We start from the raw sequence: 20,352 nt of genomic DNA, 5'->3' as shown, positions 1-20,352 counted from the left end.
TCTTTTTTTTGTTTTAATTGCACCGAAGCCTCTAAAGATCCGACACATCAGTCCGACTTCAAACGCTTCTCAGACATAATGTGAGGAAGAAACTTTCTACTTGTTTTCAAAAGACAGACGTCAACACAAAGTTTGTCTTAAGATAATCGGCAAATCAATTGAGACACAACAAACACCCACAAACACAACAGACACAAATACATGCATAAACACAGACGGACACACAAACACTCACAGACAGCCAGAGACACAAAGACACTCAGACACAAACACACAAACAGAGACACAAAGATGGACACACACACACAGACAAAAAGACGCACACAAACGCACAGAGACAGACAGACACACACATCCATATAGACACAAACACACACACACAGAGACACAAAGACGGACACACACACAGACACACGGGCAAAAAGACGCACACAAACGCACAGAGGCAGACAGACACACACATCCATATAGACACACACACATACAGAGACACAAAGATACACACACACAAAGACCGACACTCAGACACAAACACACACACAAAGAGACACAAAGACGGACACACACACAGACACACGGACAAAAAGACGCACACAAACGCACAGAGGCAGACAGACACACACATCCATATAGACACACACACACAGAGACACAAAGATACACACACACACAAAGGCCGACACACATCAACACAAACACACACAGAGACACACACACACAAACAGAAAAAGACACGCACACACAAACACACACGAACACAAACACACACAGACACAAATACATGCATAAACACAGACGGACACACAAACACTCACAGACAGCCAGAGACACAAAGACACTCAGACACAAACACACACACACAGAGATACAAAGACGGACACACACACAGACACACGGACAAAAAGACGCACACAAACGCACCGAGACAGACAGACACACACATCCATATAGACACACACACACAGAGAGACACAAAGATACACACACACACAAAGACCGACACACATCAACACAAACACACACAGTGACACACACACACAAACAGATAAAGACACGCACACACAAACACACACAAACACAAACACACACAGACAAAGACAGGCAAACATCAACTCAAACACACACAGAGACACACACACACAAACAGAAAAAGACACGCACACACAAACACACACGAACACAAACACACACAGACAAAGACAGGCAAACATCAACTCAAACACACACAGAGACACACACACACAAACAGAAAAAGACACGCACACACAAACACACACGAACACAAACACACACAGACAAAGACAGGCAAACATCAACTCAAACACACACAGAGACACAAAGATACACACACACACAAAGACAGGCAAACATCAACACAAACACACACAGAGACACACACACACAGATCAATCTTTTCTTGCTGGTCACTTCAACAGTGTAGAATCAAAGTCTTACATTTGTGATGAAACTATCCTGGAGGTTCAAAGGTCGCGGCACAGGAGCGACTCACGCCGGTCCGGACTCTTCCTGACATCTGTCAATCACGAGTGACGAGCCAGTCGGAGCATCAGCGTAAAAGTGAAGTCGAGTTCAAGAGTCGATCAAGAAAGAGCTGAGCCATGAGACATGTGAGCAGGAGGTTTATTTCGGCGCGTATAAAACTGGTGTCTACGGCGGTCGATCACATGACAGCGACTAACAGGAAGTGTCGAAGCGTCGTCAGTGAAGTACTTGGATAAAAACATTTACCTTGACCTTGAAGATATTTACATCTTTGTACAGCTTTGTTTTTCCTACGTTTTCCTCTTCACCGGCGCGATCTTCACGTCCTTGCGTCCTCCGACCGCTCGCCTGCGTAACGTGGCGTCCTCGTCCTCGCCGCTCTGCTGCTTGGCGAAGTTGACGAACACCTGCGACAGACATCGGCTCTTTATCGGTGACATTATGGGAGGAAATCAGAGTTCACGGAGACTTGGAGGTGAAAAAAAACAAAAGCATCTCTTGACTCTAACTTAAATACATTTTTAATTTTAAAAAATTGTAAAAAGTCCGAGGATAAAAGTATATTTTTGAGAGTATTGAGTACTTCAAGTCAAAAAGTATTATCAACCAATATTTGTCCAATTATGATAAAAATATATAAATACATTTAAAAATATATATATATATATATTTGATGTTACTTCTAGTTTTAAAATAATGTCTTAGTTTTGAGAAAATTATATATTAAATAATAATAATCAGTTGAAACTGAGTATTTATACTAGTACTAGTATTATTATAGTAAGTATAATTATTATTTAATTTATAAAGAAAAAAATAATACAACAAATATTTTTCTACAAATATAAAATAGTATTAGTAAAAAAGGTTTTGTTTAAATTTTTATTTCTCTGTTTTTTGTGGTGAATTAAGTTAAAATAATAATAATATAATAATACTTTTTTAAAGATGAACTTCTAGAGTGTTCAAATAATTAATTACTTGAAAATAATTGTATATAAAGAAAATATTAAAAAAAATCTATAAAAATCCATTTAACGATTTATTTATTTAATACATTTATTGTAAATATATATATATATATGTCAATATATATCAATATTAACATTATTTATTTAATTAATATTTACTGCATTTTCTATTTTAATAAAACAATGTTTCTTTTATTTACAAAAAAATCTTGAATGTTAATTTAGAGATTTTGCTTTTAAATAAAGTTTTAACAACTGAACTCATGACGACGACTAAGTAAATAAAATAAAATCAATCTACAAAGTAAAAATCAGTTTTATTGTGAAGGACTCGCGACTGTAGCCACTAGCACACTGGATCCAGAGCGCGACGACTGACCTGGTCCAGCGTGGTCTGGGACACAGAGTAGTCTTCGATGCTGAGCTGCTCCTTGTTGGCGACGACCAGCTGGAAGATCCTGGCGAGCGACGAGGACGAGGCGATCTCGTACTGCAGCGTGTTGTAGTGTTTCTCTCTCTGGACGCAGCCCGGGAAGCTGCTCTCCATGAACTCCTCCACCGGACGCAGATCCGGACCCCGGCCCGCCCTCGCCGCCTTGATCTTCATGGTCACCACGTAGCCGTCGCCGAATCTGTGCAGAGATCAGCTGGCCAGGGTCAGAGGTCAAGTCTGCAGCAAGAAAACTACTTCCTACATTCGTCCTTATTATCTTTTTCTGTGTTTGACTTTTACTTTGACCAGAATCTTTTTCTGTTTTAAATTTACTTTGATCAGAATATATATTTATTTGTTTTCGACTTTTTTTTTTTTTATCAGAACCTTTTATATTTTTTACTTTTTTCTTTTATCAGAATCTTTTTCTATTTTTGACCTTTTTATTTTGTCATGATCTTTTTCTTTGATCAGCATATTTTTCTGTGTTTGACTTTTTCTTTTATCAGAATCTTTTTCTATTTTTGACCTTTTTATTTTGTCATGATCTTTTTCTTTTTTTGACTTTTTCTTTGATCAACATATTTTTCTATTTTTGACTTTTTCCTTTGATCAGAATCTTTTTCTGTTTTCGACTTTTTATTTGATCAGAATCTTTTTCTATTTTTGACTTTTTCCTTTGATCAGAATCTTTTTCTATTTTTGACTTTTTCCTTTGATCAGAATCTTTTTCTATTTTTGACTTTTTCCTTTGATCAGAATCTTTTTCTGTGTTCGACTATTTCTTTTATCAGAATCTTTTTCTATTTTTGACTTTTTCCTTTGATCAGAATCTTTTTCTATTTTTGACTTTTTCCTTTGATCAGAATCTTTTTCTATTTTTGACTTTTTCCTTTGATCAGAATCTTTTTCTGTGTTCGACTTTTTCTTTTATCAGAATCTTTTTCTGTGTTCGACTTTTTCTCTGATCAGAATCTTTTTCTGTGTTCGACTATTTCTTTTATCAGAATCTTTTTCTATTTCTGACTTTTTCCTTTGATCAGAATCTTTTTCTGTTTTCGACTTTGTCTTTTATCAGAATCTTCTTTTTTGTTTTCAACTTGTTTTTTATCAGAATCTTTTTCTATTTTTGACTTTTTCCTTTTATCAGAATCTTTTTCTGTGTTCGACTTTTTATTTGATCAGAATCTTTTTCTATTTTTGACTTTTTCCTTTGATCAGAATCTTTTTCTATTTTCGACTTTTTCTTTTATCACAATCTTTTTCTATTTTTGACTTTTTTCATTGATGAGAATCTTTACTGTTTTTTACTTTTTCTTTTATCAGAATTTCTTTTTCAGTTTTTGACTTTTCCTTGGCTCAGAACCGAACACACAGAAGCTCTCACTTGTACTTGAGGTGCTGGATGGTCCCGAGACACTTGAAGGTTCCGTTCACCATGATGGCGAGGCGAGTGCAGAGCGCCTCACACTCCTCCATGCTGTCGGGAACAACAAGGTCAGATGGATTCGTCAACAGACAGACGCTGACGCTCGGACCTGTGCGACGTAAGAACCACGGCTCGGCCGTCGCGGATCACGCTCAGGATGGCGTTCCACAGGAAGCGGCGAGAGTGAGGGTCCATCCCTGTGGTGGGTTCGTCCTGAGGAGGGACAAGACAGGAGCAGGTGCTCTAGCTTTTTCTTTGATCAAGATATTTTTTTAACAGCGACATTTTCTTTGATTTGAAGATTACTCAGTTGGATCAAAAGAGCAGTAGATCTGGATGTCATCAGCAAAAATGTGGTTAGAAAACATTAGGATATCTCTGAATGATTTTACCCAGGGGAATCAAGTACAGAAAAAATAATAAAGGACCCAGAACAGAACCTTGAGGGACTCCACACGACAGATAATCTTCTAGATTCGACTTTTTCTTGGATCCACTTTTCCTTTGATCTGTATCTGTTTTTTCTACGATCTACTTTTTCTTAGGTCAGGATCTTCTGTGTTTGATTTTTCCTTTATCGGGATCTCATTTGTCTTTGATCCTCTCTTTCTTTGATCAGGAAATTATTTTACGTTCGACTTCTTTCTTTAATCGGAATATTACTTACTTACTTACTTTTTCTACGAGCGATTTCTACTTGATTTGGATAGTTTTCTGTGTTCAAATTTTACTTTAAAAATTATCTTTTTCTACTTTTACTTATATTATTGAGGATATTTTTTTCTCCGTTCGGCTTTTTATTTGATCTAGATTTGTTTCTTATACCGACATTTTCTTTGACTACGATTTTCATCTAAGTTCAACTTTTTCTTTGATCGACTTTTACTTTGATCCGTATATTTTTTCTACGATCTACTTTTTCTTAGGTCAGGATCTTCTGTGTTTGACTTTTCCTTTATCAGGATCTTATTCTTCTTCGATCCTCTCTTTCTTTGACCAAGAAATTATTTTACGTTCGACTTTTTTCTTCGGAATCTTTTTGTACGAGCGATTTCTACTTGATTCGGATACTTTTCCGTGTTCGAATTTTTCTTTAAAAATGATCTTTTTCTTCGTTTTACTTTTATATTATTGAGGATATTTTTTGTCTCCTTTCGGCTTGTTCTTTGATAGAGATTTTTTTCTAATGCCGACATTTTCTTTGACTATGATACCCACAGGAATCAAGTACAGCAAAAACAATAAAGGACCGAGAACAGAACCTTGAGGGACTCCACACAACTGATAATCTTCTAAATTCTACTTTATCTTGGATCGACTTTACCTTTGATCAGGATCGTTTATTTACTACTACCAGCATTTTCTTTGACTGGAATCTTCTTCTACTTTTTCTTTCTTAAGGATATTTTTCTGTGTTCGACTTTTCCTTTGATCAGGATATATTTCTATGTTGGACATTTTATTAGATCGAGTTTTTTTTTAATAGCGACATTTTCTTTGATTTGAAGATTACTCAGTTGGATCAAAAGAGCAGTAGAGCTGGATGTCATCAGCAAATATGTGGTAAGAAAACATCGGGAAATCTTTGACTCAAGTACAGAAAAAACAATGAAGGACCCAGAACAGAACCTTGAGGGACTCCACACAACAGATAATCTTCTAAATTCTACTTTATCTTGGATCGACTTTTCCTTTGATCTGTACGTCTTTGATCAGGATCGTTTATTTACTACCACCTACCACTTTTTCTTTGACTGGAATCTTCTTCGTACTTTTTCTTTCTTAAGGATATTTTTCAGAAGAAGAAGAAGAAGAAGAAGAAGAAGATTTGCATAAATCCAACTCACCAGCAGCACCAGGGCGGGGCAGCCGATCAGAGCGATGGCCGTGGAGAGTTTACGTTTGTTTCCGCCGCTGTATGTTCCCGCGCAGCGTCCGGCGTATTCGCTCAAACCCAGTTTCTGAACGCCCCACTCTGCCACCTGCAGGCGGGGAGGAGGCGGAACACAGTCAGGGCCACGATAACGATCTCTAGCTCGGAAGGTTTTCCCGCTCACCCTGGAGATCTCCGACTCGGGAACCCCCCGCAGGCGAGCGTACAGGTACAGGTGTTCTCGGCCCGTCAGCAGGTCGTCGATGGCGTCGAACTGAGGGCAGTAGCCCATGTTCTGGTGAACGTCCAGGATCTCCGACAGGACGCTGCAGCAACAGAGGTTAGGTTAGGAGGTCGAACTGAACTCATCACAGCGAGAACATGATGTCGTAAAATATTCCCAAATTAAAAATTAAATTAAATTAAAAAATAAAAGTAGCTCGTTCTGATTATTTTTTTAAAACTACTTGAATTGATACTTATTAAATTAATTTTACTAAAGCATTATAACCAGGGGTTTTATTCATATTTTTAATCATAACATTTACATTTCAACAGAAGCAGCATCAAGACTTTTAATTTCGATTCAATTTACTTTTGTAATAACAAATACTAGCGAGAGGACCTGCGATACGTGACGTCATCAACAGGCGGCAGTCTGGCGACATCTTGAAGGTACGATCAATCCACATGTATTTTATTTAATATTTTATTTTGTAAATATACATGTTTCACGTGCAGTGAAAGTCGATTCAAGTATAACTATATAATAAATATAATAGCAGATCGTATAATCATAATAATAAGTGTGACGCGCAAAAGTGACGTCATCAGTCGACGTTAACGTTTAACAGGTGAGTCAGGTTGTCTTGTTGATGATATACATATTAAATGCGTATTAAAAATTGGTTTAACACGTTAATTTCTATACATTTTGTTTTAAAATAATCGCCGATTGAAACGGCAAAGCGTGACGTCATCAGTTGACGGAAACATTTAACAGGCGACACAAGTTCGCCATTGCACCAAGATTTGTTTTGTTGATTATAAACATATTTAATATGTGGTTGAAAACCGGGTTGAAACATTATTTTCTATCTTCGTTTAATAATAAATAAATAAAATCGCCGATTGAAACTTCAGACGTGACGTCATCAGTGGCGGACACGTTTGACAGGCGACACAATTTCTCCATTGCACAAGTTTCGTATTTTTTTTAAATATATTTTCACGTGCAGTAGAAATTGTTTCAAATGTATAATTTTTAAATTATCGTTTAAGAATAAATGAATTTAATCGCTCATTTGTGAGCCTGTTAAATGTGTCCGTCAACTGATGACGTCACGCTTTGCCGTTTCATTCGGCGATTATTTTAAAACAGAATGTATAGAAATAAACGTGTTAAACCGATTTTTAATACGCATTTAATATGTGTATCATCAACAAGACAACCTGAATTTGTGAAAACAATTTCCCGAAGGAGACCTCCTGAGAGATCAATAAAGTGTTACCTTACTTTACCTTATTTAATCTGCCTAGCGTGACGTCATCAGTGACGAACACGTGAGACAAGATCGCGATTCCACACGATTCGTCTGGTTGTTGATACAGTATTTAATTTGTAGTAAAGTTGCTTTTAAAATGTGATTTTGAAATGTAATTAAATCATTAAATAAAGTCTACAATTCGCGAGTGAAACTGCAACAATCAACGTCACCAGTAGGCGGCAGTCTAGACACATTTGGCAAATTGGACGCTTTAAAAGTTGATATTTCTAAAGTTCAGACAAATGTTTCCCGCTCATAGAAACATGAAAATAGTAAACATTTTGTTAGTGAAGAAACAGATCCGGATCCATCTCCAGCCCAGTTCTGACCGCTCCGGTCTGGAACCCAGAAGTACCTGTAACCGGCCACCGTGGCTTCTCCGCCGCTCAGGTCCGTGTCACCGGTCAGCATCTTGAAGGTCGTCGTCTTCCCGGCGCCGTTCACTCCCAGCAGACCGAAGCACTGACCAGACATTATATATTTCTCCAGGTCTTTACGAGACAGAAGTGAGGTGCAGAATTAAGAGGGTTCTTCCAGCTCACCTCTCCTGCAGGGACTCCCACGCAGACCCGGTCCACAGCGGCCCTCTTCCTGCCCACATACGTCTGTGCGGACACACAAACACACAAACACACAAACACACTTTTATTTATACACACACTGACATGTTTTTTGTGTCAGTCTCAACTTTCACTGTTTATACTTCTATTGTTTATGTTTTCTTTTCAGCCTTTTTCTGCTGTTGATTCTTTTTTTTCTTTTGTTTGGTCAAATTTTTGTCTTTTTTATCTGGAAAATGTTGTTATATTTATTGGTTTGAGTGGAATTTAATTTTCTTTTTGAGTTTTTCTCATTTGTGTTACACTTTTTCAACTTTCAAGGTTTTCTCTTGGATAAAAGCTCTTTTTTTTTACGTTTTACTTTTTTAAGAAACATGTTTTCTGTGTTCGATTTTATTGATCAAAAAACTTTTCTGTGTTCGACCTTGTTTACAAATAGGTTTTTTGTCGTCTGTTCCAGACTTTTTCTTTCTTTTCCGTGTCGACTTGTCCTTCGATCAAGTTTTTCTTCTTCTGTGTTTGACAATTTTTCTGTGTTAACATTTTTCAAAATCTTTTCCTCTGTTCGACCTGATCGGGGTATTTTTTATGTATTCTTTTTCTTTTTATTAAGTTAATCTTATCAATTTCAACTTTTTCTTATAAATGAAGTATTTCTTTTTCTGTGTTCGACTTTTTCTCTGATCAGGATCCTTTTCTGAACTCAAACTTTTCTTTGAAATAGTTTTTTCTTATCCATGTTCCAATTATTTTTACATTCCGATCAGGATCCTTTTCCACGTCCAACTTTTTCTCAGATCAAGTTTTTCTTCGTTCATTCGACCATTTCTTCCATCAAATTTTTAAACTCTGCTCGACCTTCACTTTGTTAATGATTCTCCTTTTCTGTGTGCAACCTTTTATTGATTTAGTTTTTCTTTTTTCTTTTCTTTTCCCCCTAATCAGCATCTTTTCTGTGTTCGCACTTTACTTTGAAATAGATTTTTCTTATGTATGTTCGACTCTCTTTTTCTCCAATAAAGTCCTCCATGCTCTGTGTTTGACTTTATTGATCAAGTTATTGTTTTATAGATATTTTTCTTTGATCCTGATTTTTTTTCTTTAATCCTCTGAACACTGTCATCAGTGAGCAGAGAAGCAGAATGAGTGCACGAACGCTCCTACCCAGGTGCAACACTAATAGACTCAGGGACTCATTCATTATTTTGTTTTTTCATTCATTTGTTCTTCTTCTTATTTTATATTTATGTATTATTTTTTATTGTTTATGAAAAATTGCTGGCTATTGGTAAAAAACAATTTCCCGAAGGAGACCTCCTGAGGGATCAATAAAGTTTTACCTTACCTTACCTTACCTTACCTTACCTTCCTCGAACTATTAAATTGTACAATGGTACAATTGGATGTTCTGTTCTATGTTAGTCTTTGTATCCTTTGTCTTTGTTATTTTTCTTTGATCTATGTTCTTTATCTTTATCTTTAGACTTAGATTGTATCATCTTGTTCTTTCTCTTTGTTCTTGTTCTTATTTTATTTTGATTTAATGTTTATGAAAAATTGCTGTATTTGCTGTGGCTAATTTGGATAAAAACTATTACAATAAAGTTCTACCTAACCTACCTATCTAATCAGGTTTTTCTTTTTCTGTGTTCCACTCTTTCTTTGATCAGTTTTTTTCTTTATTCCACCTTTTCTGACATCGATTTCCAGTGAAGACGATACGATCATTTCCCCCTCGATGTTCTACTTTGATGCGACGTTTTTAATTTTAATGTTCCATGTAGTTTTCATGGTACACTTGAGGATCAACATGGTGGTTTCTCTACCTTGGACAAGTCTCTGATCTGCAGGATGTCGGACTTGCTTCCTCCGTCGTACATCCTGGTTCTCTCCGCCGCCACGTCCTCGTCTTCGTCCTTCACCGCCGAACGATCGTTGTTGTCAGACATCCTGGAGAGCGAACTCGAGTCTCAGCATCTTGAAGGAGGAAGTCCATGAAGGAGACTCACCAGTGGTCCATGAAGAAGCGGTACTGGATCAGCAGGTTGAGCAGGAAGTAGACGAAGCCCTCGGCCGCCATGAAGGCCACGTTCCGTCCCACGAAGTCCCAGCGGAACGGATCCGAGGCGTGTTCCTCGCCTGGAGACACGTCGGAAGCTCAAGCTGACGCTCGGGAGACGAGAGGCGGCGACGAAGCGGCGACTCACCGAACCGGGCGTAGACGTCGGTGACCGCCTGGTTCATGGCCATATCGATGAGACCTCGACCCAGACAGAAGTGAGGGAACACCAGCAGCAGCTGCTTCAGCCACTCGTTGAACGTCAGCAGAGACTTCACACACACACACACAGAAACACACACACACACAGACATGTAAAGTTAATCCACTGTGATGACTCGTGTTGTTCTTTATTAATATGTTATTGTGTGTCTATCTTTGTGTATATCGTGTCGTTTAATTCACTGTGTATGTTCCTGTAGATTTGTGAGCAACTTCATGAAGTTTTTCTCCGATGTGTGTTTCTGTGTGTACTTGTTGATCTTCTTTGTGTGTCTGTGTATTCTGTTGTGTGTGTATGTTCATCTGTGTGTGTGTGTCTTCTAATGTAGGTGTGTCTTCTTCGAAGGGTTTTTGTTGTTGAGTGTGTTTCACGTGTGTGTGTGTGTTCTTCAGTTGTGTGTTTGGTTCTAACTTAGTTCTTCTGTGTGGGCTCTTCTGCCTGTGTGTTCTTCCAGGTGTGTGTCCATCACTAAGTGTGTGTTATTCTGGGTGTGTGTCCATCAGTAAGTGTGTGTTATTCCAGGTGTGTGTCCATCACTAAGTGTGTGTTCTTCCAGGTGTGTGTCCATCACTAAGTGTGTGTTATTCTTGGTGTCTGTCAATCACTAAGTGTGTGTTATTCCAGGTGTGTGTCCATCACTAAGTGTGTGTTATTCTGGGTGTGTGTCCATCACTAAGTGTGTGTTCTTCCAGGTGTGTGTCCATCACTAAGTGTGTGTTCTTCCAGGTGTGTGTCCATCACTAAGTGTGTGTTCTTCCAGGTGTGTGTCCATCACTAAGTTTGTGTTCTTCCAGGTGTGTGTCCATCACTAAGTGTGTGTTATTCTGGGTGTGTGTCCATCACTAAGTGTGTGTTCTTCCAGGTGTGTGTCCATCACTAAGTGTGTGTCCATCACTAAGTGTGTGTTATTCCGGGTGTCTGTCAATCACTAAGTGTGTGTTATTCCAGGTGTGTGTCCATCACTAAGTGTGTGTTCTTCCAGGTGTGTGTCCATCACTAAGTGTGTGTTATTCTGGGTGTGTGTCCATCACTAAGTGTGTGTTATTCTTGGTGTCTGTCAATCACTAAGTGTGTGTTCTTCCAGGTGTGTGTCCATCACTAAGTGTGTGTTCTTCCAGGTGTGTGTCCATCACTAAGTGTGTGTTCTTCCAGATGTGTGTCCATCACTAAGTGTGTGTTATTCTGAGTGTTTTTGTTGTAAGTGTGTTGTTTTATGTGTGTATGTGGTTCCACGAGTGTTCATCTGAATGTGTGTTCATCTGTGTGTGTTATTCCAGGTGTGTGTCCATCACTAAGTGTGTGTTCTTCCAGGTGTGTGTCCATCATTAAGTGTGTGTTATTCTGAGTGTTTTTGTTGTAAGTGTGTTGTTTTACGTGTGTATGAGGTTCTAGGTGTGTTCTTCTGTTGAGTGTGAGCTGTTTTTCAAGTGTGTCTTTGTATTCTGTGAGTGTGTCTTCTTCTGTTGTTTGTGTTCTTCTGTTGTGTGTGTGTGTGTGTGTGTACTTCTGTCAGTGTGTGTTTTTCAAGTGTGTTGTTTCTTCTGGTACTGTGTGTCAAGGTGCGTTTGTATTGTCCCAGGTGTGTATTGTGTATAGGGTCTCCAGCTTCTTCTGTTGTTTGTGTCAAAGTGTGTTTGTTTTTTTCTGTGTGTGTGTTCTTTGCATCTGTGGCTTCTTCTGTTGTGTGTGTGCAAAGGTGTGTGTGCGCCAAAATGAGGTTGTGAGTCCAGACGATCACCCGGTTGTTCTCGAAGAGCTCCAGGATGAAGGTGACGACGCTGGTGTTGATGCCGATGAAGAGGTTGATGCAGGACAGGGAGACGTAGGCCGTGCTGGGGATGTTGAAGACGTAGGACATGGGGTACATCATGGGCGTGACGGACCACCTGCGGCGAGAAGAACCCCTCGGTCACTTGATCTTCAAGGTGAAGAGATCTCGGGGAGGCCTGGCGAGACAAACGCACCCGTAGAGCAGCAGCAGAGAGATCAGAGCCGGCAGGTTGTTGGGCGACGTGTAACACTTCTTGTCGAACGCCACGAAGATCCCCACGACCATGGCGGCGCTGAGCGAGTAGTTCACCTGCGAGGGAGAGAGTTGGTGGTTGTTTTAAAGAAAATAGAAATAAAGTGACGTCCCACCATGTCCCAGAAGAAGTTGGCCACCCAGTACACCAGCGGGCTGACGCCGCTGACGAACTGCAGGTGTTTGGCTTTGGTCACTCGCTCCTGGATCAGGTAGAGCACGAAGCTGGCGGGGATGAAGGACATGGCGAAGATCACGCAGATGGCCACCACCGCGTCCACGGAGGTCGTCAGACTGTGCCGAGAAAAAGACGAGTTTGAGTATCAAGGTCATTACAACTACTATTTTTCTTTTATTGACACTTTTATTTCCATCGAAGCTAAGTTTGTAGTCATAATAATTATAATCCCAAAAGATGAACCAATAAATCTTTTGTCAGACTCAGGGTCTAAATCAAGTCTAGAATTCCTAAAAATGCGAAGAGGAAATGGTACCAGTTCCATAGAGTGATCCAACTCGACCAAGATTTCTTTGGGGTCCCACCACAGCTTCCATCACTAGTTTAACATTTAAAGAAACTTGAAACTTCTTCTGTTTGACTTTTACTTTGATTAGGATCATTTTCCATGTTTTTTTTCTACAATCGACATTTTCTTTTCTTTGTTCAAACTATATTTTGATCAGAATTTTTTTTTGTGTTGAATAGGATTAGAGTTATTATGCCCTTCCGTCATAAGGTTCTGAATCTATAAATTCTGATACAGAATCCGCTCTTGAAAAGTGACTCAAATGCGTGTCGTGACTTTGTGGACCGACCTTGATAAACATTCTCTCTCCTTCAACCATTACACTAATCTTCAGATCAAAAAATGAATATAATATATTATACGTCCTCCACAGCTGAGGGAACAAATGAGATTCTCCAAGATCCCGGCGATGACTAAGGACGAGAGGATACAGTCGACCCAAGCAGCTTTTAATGCTAATGTTCGGACATATACAGTATATATCTATATATAGATATAGATATATTATATTCATGGATGTTTTTATATTTGTGTTGCAACTAAATTTCCAGCCACTAGATGGCAGCAGTCATTACGTCCTCCACATTTGAAGGAACAAATGAGATGTTTCAAGATCCCGGCGATGACTAAGGACGAGAGGATACAGTCAACCTCAGCAGCTGTTAATGCTAATGTTCGGACATATATATATATATATATATATATATTATATTATATTCATGGATTTTTTTTATATTTGTGTTGCAATTAAACTTCCAACCACTAGATGGCAGCAGTCATTACGTCCTCCACAGCTGAAGGAACAAATGAGATCTTTCAAGATCCCGGCGATAACTAAGGACGAGAGGATACAGTGACTCCAGGCGCATCTTTTAAATCTGATGTTTGGACATTTATATGTATTATATATTAATATTATTATTATATATAATGGTTTTTATAAAATCAAAATATATGGTGAAAAAACTGTGTTTTTTTGTTCCATCAAGTTCACATCACTTTAATGCCTCTGGACGATTGCTTTTCGATGCCTTTTGATTCTTTTCTAATGACACTGTGAGAAAAACCCTGTGAAACATGCGAAGAGGAAACGGTACCGGTTCCATCAGAGTGATCTACAAGAAGATCAGAACCAGGGGCCAAAAATTCCAGCCACCAAGATCTTTTTTTGGCTTCCATTTGTGGCCAACCAGAGCTTTTAAAATCTATCCATTACAAGTTTAGCATTTGCAGAAAAATAAAAACACCTGTTTAAAGCGAAAGAAAACTGTATTATTTAGTGAAAAAATGATTTCCTTTCCCTCATTTTTAGCCTCAAACAATCCACCTTTCATATGCATTAGTAGTTTCTAATCCGGGAACTCACACGGTGACCTCCGACAGCTGCTCCTTGGTGAGGTTGAGCGGGTGGTTGATGGCGGTGATGCCGAACTCCACGGGTTTGGCGCTCCGCGGCAGAAACGCCCGCAGGATGGCGTTGTTGGCCACGTTGAGGAAGGCGACCATGGCGTGCCAGCCCTTGTTGTTGTACCACACCTGTCGGAAAAAAAGAAGGAAAAAAAAAAGAAAAGACAAACTCACTCACCGACTCAACACTAATGGACGACCCATGTCCTTGGAGTGAAAGTCCGGCCGCCGACGGGGGCGGAACCGGAACACTCGCACTCGCATCATTGTCTACAGACGGAGCTCTAAGTGCATCACCTTCATGTTGAATTCACTCTCCATGTAGCGCAAGAAGGGGCCGATCTCTCTGAGTGCCAGTCCGGAGTGGCGTCCCTGAAAATGACAGTTGGCTTAGAGAAGAAAAATAAAAAACCTCCATCATTACGTGAGTCAGCGTCGTCGTGGTTTTTTTTTTTTGTTACCGCTGAGATGTTGAGCATCTGTGAGAGCTGATGGAAAACAGCCTGTAGGTCTGCGGGGTTCAGGTCCAGGACGGGCAGTTGTCCGCCCACCGACACGCCTCCGTACCGCTGCTCGTTCACCCAGTACTTGCTCTTCAAACTGAAAGAACGGACGAGTTTCGCAATCGTCACGGTTAAGTGTTTTTTGGACCGTAACATTATGACCACATCATGGCAACACAGACGGGATCTTTACTTATAAAATGATCCGTAAAGTTATTTGATTTGATTTTCTTTATACAAAAAATATTCATTTTAATTTTAATTTTCTTTTAAATTATATATACATTTTATCATAGATTTTAATATATGGCGTGTTGCAATTCAACTCCAGGACACTGGGTGGCAGCAGTCCCTACATCCTTAGCAGCTAAATGAACAATGAAATCCAGCGAGATCCCGGTGATGACTGAGGATGAGAGGATACAGTCGGTTCAAGCTGCTTTTAGAGCGGATTTTCGTGGCATATTGTATCTTTCAGTTCTATTGATTCAACCAATAGAAAGTGTAACAATCACAAGTTTCCCCTAAAATAATTACGAAAATTATGGAAGTGTATCGGAATAGATTGTAACTAAGCTGAAAAAAATCATTGCAGTATTTCTTGGGACTTATGCAATTGCGCAATCCAAACAGAAGTGGAATTGGGTTTCTAAAAGCAGAAAAACTAGCGTTTTCAAAGGCATAATGACGAAAAATGAGTTCACTGAGAGGGAGTGGGATGGCGAGAGAGATGTAGAACTGAATAGGTTGTAAAGGGTTTAGCGATCATACAGTGATTTTCTTTTTAGTTGAGAAATAATTGCTAGTAGCCCAGGAATGATGAGTTTGTTAGTAGTTCAAATTCATCTTAGTTTGATTAGTCATGTCTTCTTACAGTATTGTAAAGCTAAAAAATGTATCACCGTTTAAACACCTCTACAGCAGGGGTGTAAGAACATATCAATACACCTAATTATGATTATTTCACAATACCATATCGGTATTCAACAGCACTGTATTGATATTTTAAAAAAAAACAATATAAATTATATATATATTATAAATATAAAGCTATAAAATCATGTTTTATTTTGATGGTTTAAATTTCAATAACATGTGTTAAAATACAATAATTCTATTTTTGAATTTACAATTAACTCAAATATTCAATTCAATTAATCAATTAAACTTTCGGCCACTAGATGGCAGCATTCATTACGTCCTCCACAGCTGAAGTAACAAATGAGATCCTTCAAGATCTGGTCAATGACTGAGGACTGGAGGATACAGTGACTCCAGCAGCTTTTAAAGCTAATGTGTGGACAAATTCTGGTTTGAAAACTAATGAAACCAGTTAAGACTTCTTCAAGAGTCATGTGGTCTGTAAATACTACAACACCAGAGTCAAGTACTCGACAATACTACACATATATCCTTGTTACTACAGTATCACAATATATTGTATCATTGACCCTGTATCGTGATACTAATCGTCAGATTCTTGACAAAACACACTCCTAGTTCAGAGTCATGTTAATTTTGAATCACTGCAAGATATTGAAATTGTGTCTTTGATTCGGTACTGACCACTGCAAAGGAAGGTGAGAATCACAAAATTGGGGAAATTACACTGTAATTGGTCATAATGTTACGGCAAAAAAACATTATAATCAAGAATGTATGTGAGATCCACCTGGCTCTGATGAGACCCGGGTAGGTCTTGACCAGGAAGTCGGAGATGTTCCTGTTGGTCAGATCCACCATGGTGTCTCCGGACGCTTCTCTCCTCTGAAGAGGAGGAAGTCCTCCAGCTCCGGCCGGACAGACGGGCATCATGGTCAGCTTGTTGCCGCTGCTGCACTGGCAGGACGGTGACGGGTTCCTCCAGTTCCACTCTGGACTCTGTAAGATGTTGCTGACCACCGGGGAGACGTCCGGAGACTCCCATCCCGACCCCTCGTGACTGCAGGGAAGTCTGAAGGGAGAAGATCGTCAGCCTCTGTTTAACCTGATCTTTGATCGGGATTTTCTACTCAAGTTCGATGTTTTATTCGAATTCTAGAATTATTTTCTTCGTTCAGATTTTTAAAGGTTTGAATTTTTCTTTTGCTCAGGATTTAATCCAACGTTCCAAATTTTATTTAATCAGGATTTTCTTTTTCCATGATCAACTTTTATTTTGATCAGCCTTTATTTTTTATTCTGCTTTTTTCTTCCAGGATCTTTTTCTGTGTTTGACTGTTTTTAGGATTTTCTTTATCGAAGATTTTTATTTTTATTAGTATATTTTTCTACATTCTTTTTTTTCTTTTTATCAGGTTTGACTTTTTTTTTAATTATTTTCTTTATCTAATATGTTTTTTTCTATTAGTATCTTTTTCTACATTCTTTTAAAAAAAAACGTTTATCAGGTTTGCCCTTTTTTTAAGATTTTCTATAACCAAGATTTTTAGTTTTTGTTAGTTTCTTTTTTACATTCTTTTTTTTTTTTTAATCAGGATATTTTTTTGTATTTAACCTTTTTAATCAGGATCTTTTTCTACTTTCAATTTAATTGTTTAGGATCTTTTTATCTTTTTTTATAAGGATTTTTTTTTTTGTTTTAATTTAATTGTTTAATTATAATAATATATATATAATAATTTATTTTTTTTCAAGATCTTTTTCTTCAATCTTTTAAAAAAAAACTTTTCTCAGGTTTGCCTTTTTTTTAGGATTTTCTTTAACTTTTTAGTTTTTATTATTATCTTTTTTTTATCATGATATTTTTATGTATTTTATCTTTTTTAATCAGGATCTTTCTCTACGTAAAACATTTTTTTTAGGATCTTTTTATCTATTTTTATCAGGATTTTCTTTTTTTATTTTACATTTTTATTTTATTTTGATTAAGATCTTTTTTATGTTCATTTAATTGTTTTTAAAAATCAGGATCTTTTGCTGAAACTGCCTTTTTTTCTTTTTCTATGTTCGATTTTTTATTTTGATTAGGATTTTTTTCTGTATTTTTTCTACATTGAGTTTTTTCATTTAAGCCATTTTTTCCAGGTTATACTTTTGTTTATCAATATCTTTTCCTGCGTTTGACTTTTATCTAGATGTGAAGAGGAAACGGTTCCGGTTCCATAGAAACCCCTTTGTGACCCAGACTCACCCCAGAGGTTCTCCTTCCATGCAGCGGGTCCCGAGGCCCGGCGGGTCCATCAACCTCTCAGTGATGCGTCTCATCTTAGGATCCGACGGTCGCTCGTTACTAAAAAACAACAAACTTTGAAGTGACTTTTCCCGGTGGGTCGCATGAATCCGGTCCTGACCTTAAGAAGGTGATCTGCTCCCCGTACATCCAGGGGGTCAAGGTCAGACTGGGGTACTCCCCGAACGGAGGCACGATGACCGTGAAGACCAGAGAGATCAGGACGAAACTGGCCGGCAGAACCACCTGGAGACACTTGAAGTTAGCTCGGGGGATCCCGTCAGGATCGTGGATCTCGTGGATCTCGCCTGGGCCAGGAAGTCTTTCCGACTCCGGGTGGCGTGATGGAACCTCTTGACCAGCAGCGCCAGGAACTGCTTGAGGACGAGCGAGGCTCCCTTCACCTGCCTGGACCCCTTCCCTGCACTGCTGTCGCACTCTGCTGTGACGCCGTTGGCTTCTGAGACCACATTTGATCACATGATGAGGGTCATGGGGTCAAAAGCGCATTGCGTCATGTTAGCATCGTGCTAGCATAGCCGAGTCTTCAGCGAGTAAAATGGATTTAAAGCAGCAAAAAAGACTTCCTGGACAAGATTTTCTTCTGCATCTAAAGCTGCTTTAGTTGGATGAAGCTCAGCTGCAGGACTCTTAGGTTCAGACTCTGAAGCAGCTGCAAATATTCTCTGTGATGTTCAAACCTTCTTCTTCTGCACCGACTCTGTTGTCGCGTTTCCTCCACTGAAGCATCCACTGAGCTGCACAACCACAGGACACACATCAATGGACACACACAACCAGAAGACACACATCGATGGACACACACAACCGGAAGACACACATCGATGGACACACACAACCACAAGACACACATCGATGGACACACACAACCGGAAGACACACATCGATGGACACACACAACCGGAAGACACACATCTATGGTCACACACAACCACAAGACACACAAATATGGACACACACAACCACAAGACACACATCAATGGACACACACAACAACAGGACACACATCTATGGTAACACACAACCAGAAGACACACATCAATGGACACACACAACAACAGGACACACATTAATGGACACACATCAATGGACACACACAACCAGAAGACACACATCGATGGACTCACACAACCAGAAGACACACATCGATGGACACACACAACCAGAAGACACACATCGATGGACACACACAACCAGAAGACACACATCGATGGACACACACAACCACAAGACACACAAATATGGAGACACATGACAACACGACACACATCTATGGTCACACACAACCACAAGACACACAAATATGAACACACACAACCACAAGACACACATCAATGGACACACACAACAACAGGACACACATCTATGGTAACACACAACCACAAGACACACATCAATGGACACACACAACAACAGGACACACATTAATGGACACACACAACCACAACACACACATTAATGGACACACACAACCACACGACACACATCAATGGATACACACAACAACAGGAAAAACATCTATGTACACACACAAACACAAGACACACATCAACTGACACACGCAACCACAAGACACACAAATATGGACACACACAACCACAAGACAAACATCAAAGGACACACACAACCACAAGACACACACATATGGACACACAACCACAAGTCACACATTAATGAACACACACAACCACAAGACAAACATCAAAGGACACAAACAACCACAAGACACACACATATGGACACACACAACCACAAGACAAACATCAATGGACACACACAACCACAAGACACACAAATATGGACACACACAACCACAAGGCACACAAATATGGACACACACAACCACAAGGCACACATCAATGGACACACACAACCACAAGACAAACATCAATGGACACACACAACCACAAGACACACAAATATGGACACACACAACCACAAGGCACACATCGATGGACACACACAACCGGAAAACACACATCGATGGACACACACAACCAGAAGACACACATCGATGGACACACACAACCAGAAGACACACGTCGATGGACAACACAACCGGAAGACACACATCAATGGACACACACGACAACACGACACA

The 20,352-nt window shown here is 39.2% G+C and overlaps 1 protein-coding gene across 2 annotated transcripts in view; it reads right to left on the bottom strand.

The window, feature by feature from the left end:
• Positions 1-1,624: 1,624 nt before the first annotated feature.
• LOC148064097 (retinal-specific phospholipid-transporting ATPase ABCA4-like) overlaps positions 1,625-20,352 on the bottom strand; it is a 54,144-nt gene continuing 35,416 nt past the window's right edge. For both annotated transcript variants that reach the window (XM_087810880.1, XM_087810879.1), the window contains 21 exons: positions 18,539-18,690; positions 18,352-18,476; positions 18,192-18,290; positions 16,731-17,012; positions 15,017-15,155; positions 14,853-14,927; positions 14,515-14,684; positions 12,738-12,915; positions 12,563-12,678; positions 12,337-12,484; positions 10,524-10,647; positions 10,326-10,455; positions 10,143-10,266; positions 8,299-8,361; positions 8,112-8,218; positions 6,394-6,535; positions 6,184-6,318; positions 4,446-4,549; positions 4,295-4,387; positions 2,854-3,106; positions 1,625-1,910 (listed from right to left, as the gene is read on the bottom strand). In XM_087810880.1, coding sequence (XP_087667006.1) covers positions 1,794-1,910; positions 2,854-3,106; positions 4,295-4,387; positions 4,446-4,549; positions 6,184-6,318; positions 6,394-6,535; positions 8,112-8,218; positions 8,299-8,361; positions 10,143-10,266; positions 10,326-10,455; positions 10,524-10,647; positions 12,337-12,484; positions 12,563-12,678; positions 12,738-12,915; positions 14,515-14,684; positions 14,853-14,927; positions 15,017-15,155; positions 16,731-17,012; positions 18,192-18,290; positions 18,352-18,476; positions 18,539-18,690 — 2,876 coding nt within the window. In that variant the 3' untranslated portion in view covers positions 1,625-1,793. The remainder of the gene's footprint in view (positions 1,911-2,853; positions 3,107-4,294; positions 4,388-4,445; positions 4,550-6,183; positions 6,319-6,393; positions 6,536-8,111; positions 8,219-8,298; positions 8,362-10,142; positions 10,267-10,325; positions 10,456-10,523; positions 10,648-12,336; positions 12,485-12,562; positions 12,679-12,737; positions 12,916-14,514; positions 14,685-14,852; positions 14,928-15,016; positions 15,156-16,730; positions 17,013-18,191; positions 18,291-18,351; positions 18,477-18,538; positions 18,691-20,352) is intronic.

Source organism: Callionymus lyra, chromosome 16 (assembly GCF_982586985.1).
Source record: "Callionymus lyra chromosome 16, fCalLyr1.hap1.1, whole genome shotgun sequence".
NCBI lineage: Eukaryota > Metazoa > Chordata > Actinopteri > Syngnathiformes > Callionymidae > Callionymus > Callionymus lyra.
This window is presented reverse-complemented; position numbering and strand designations above follow the sequence as displayed.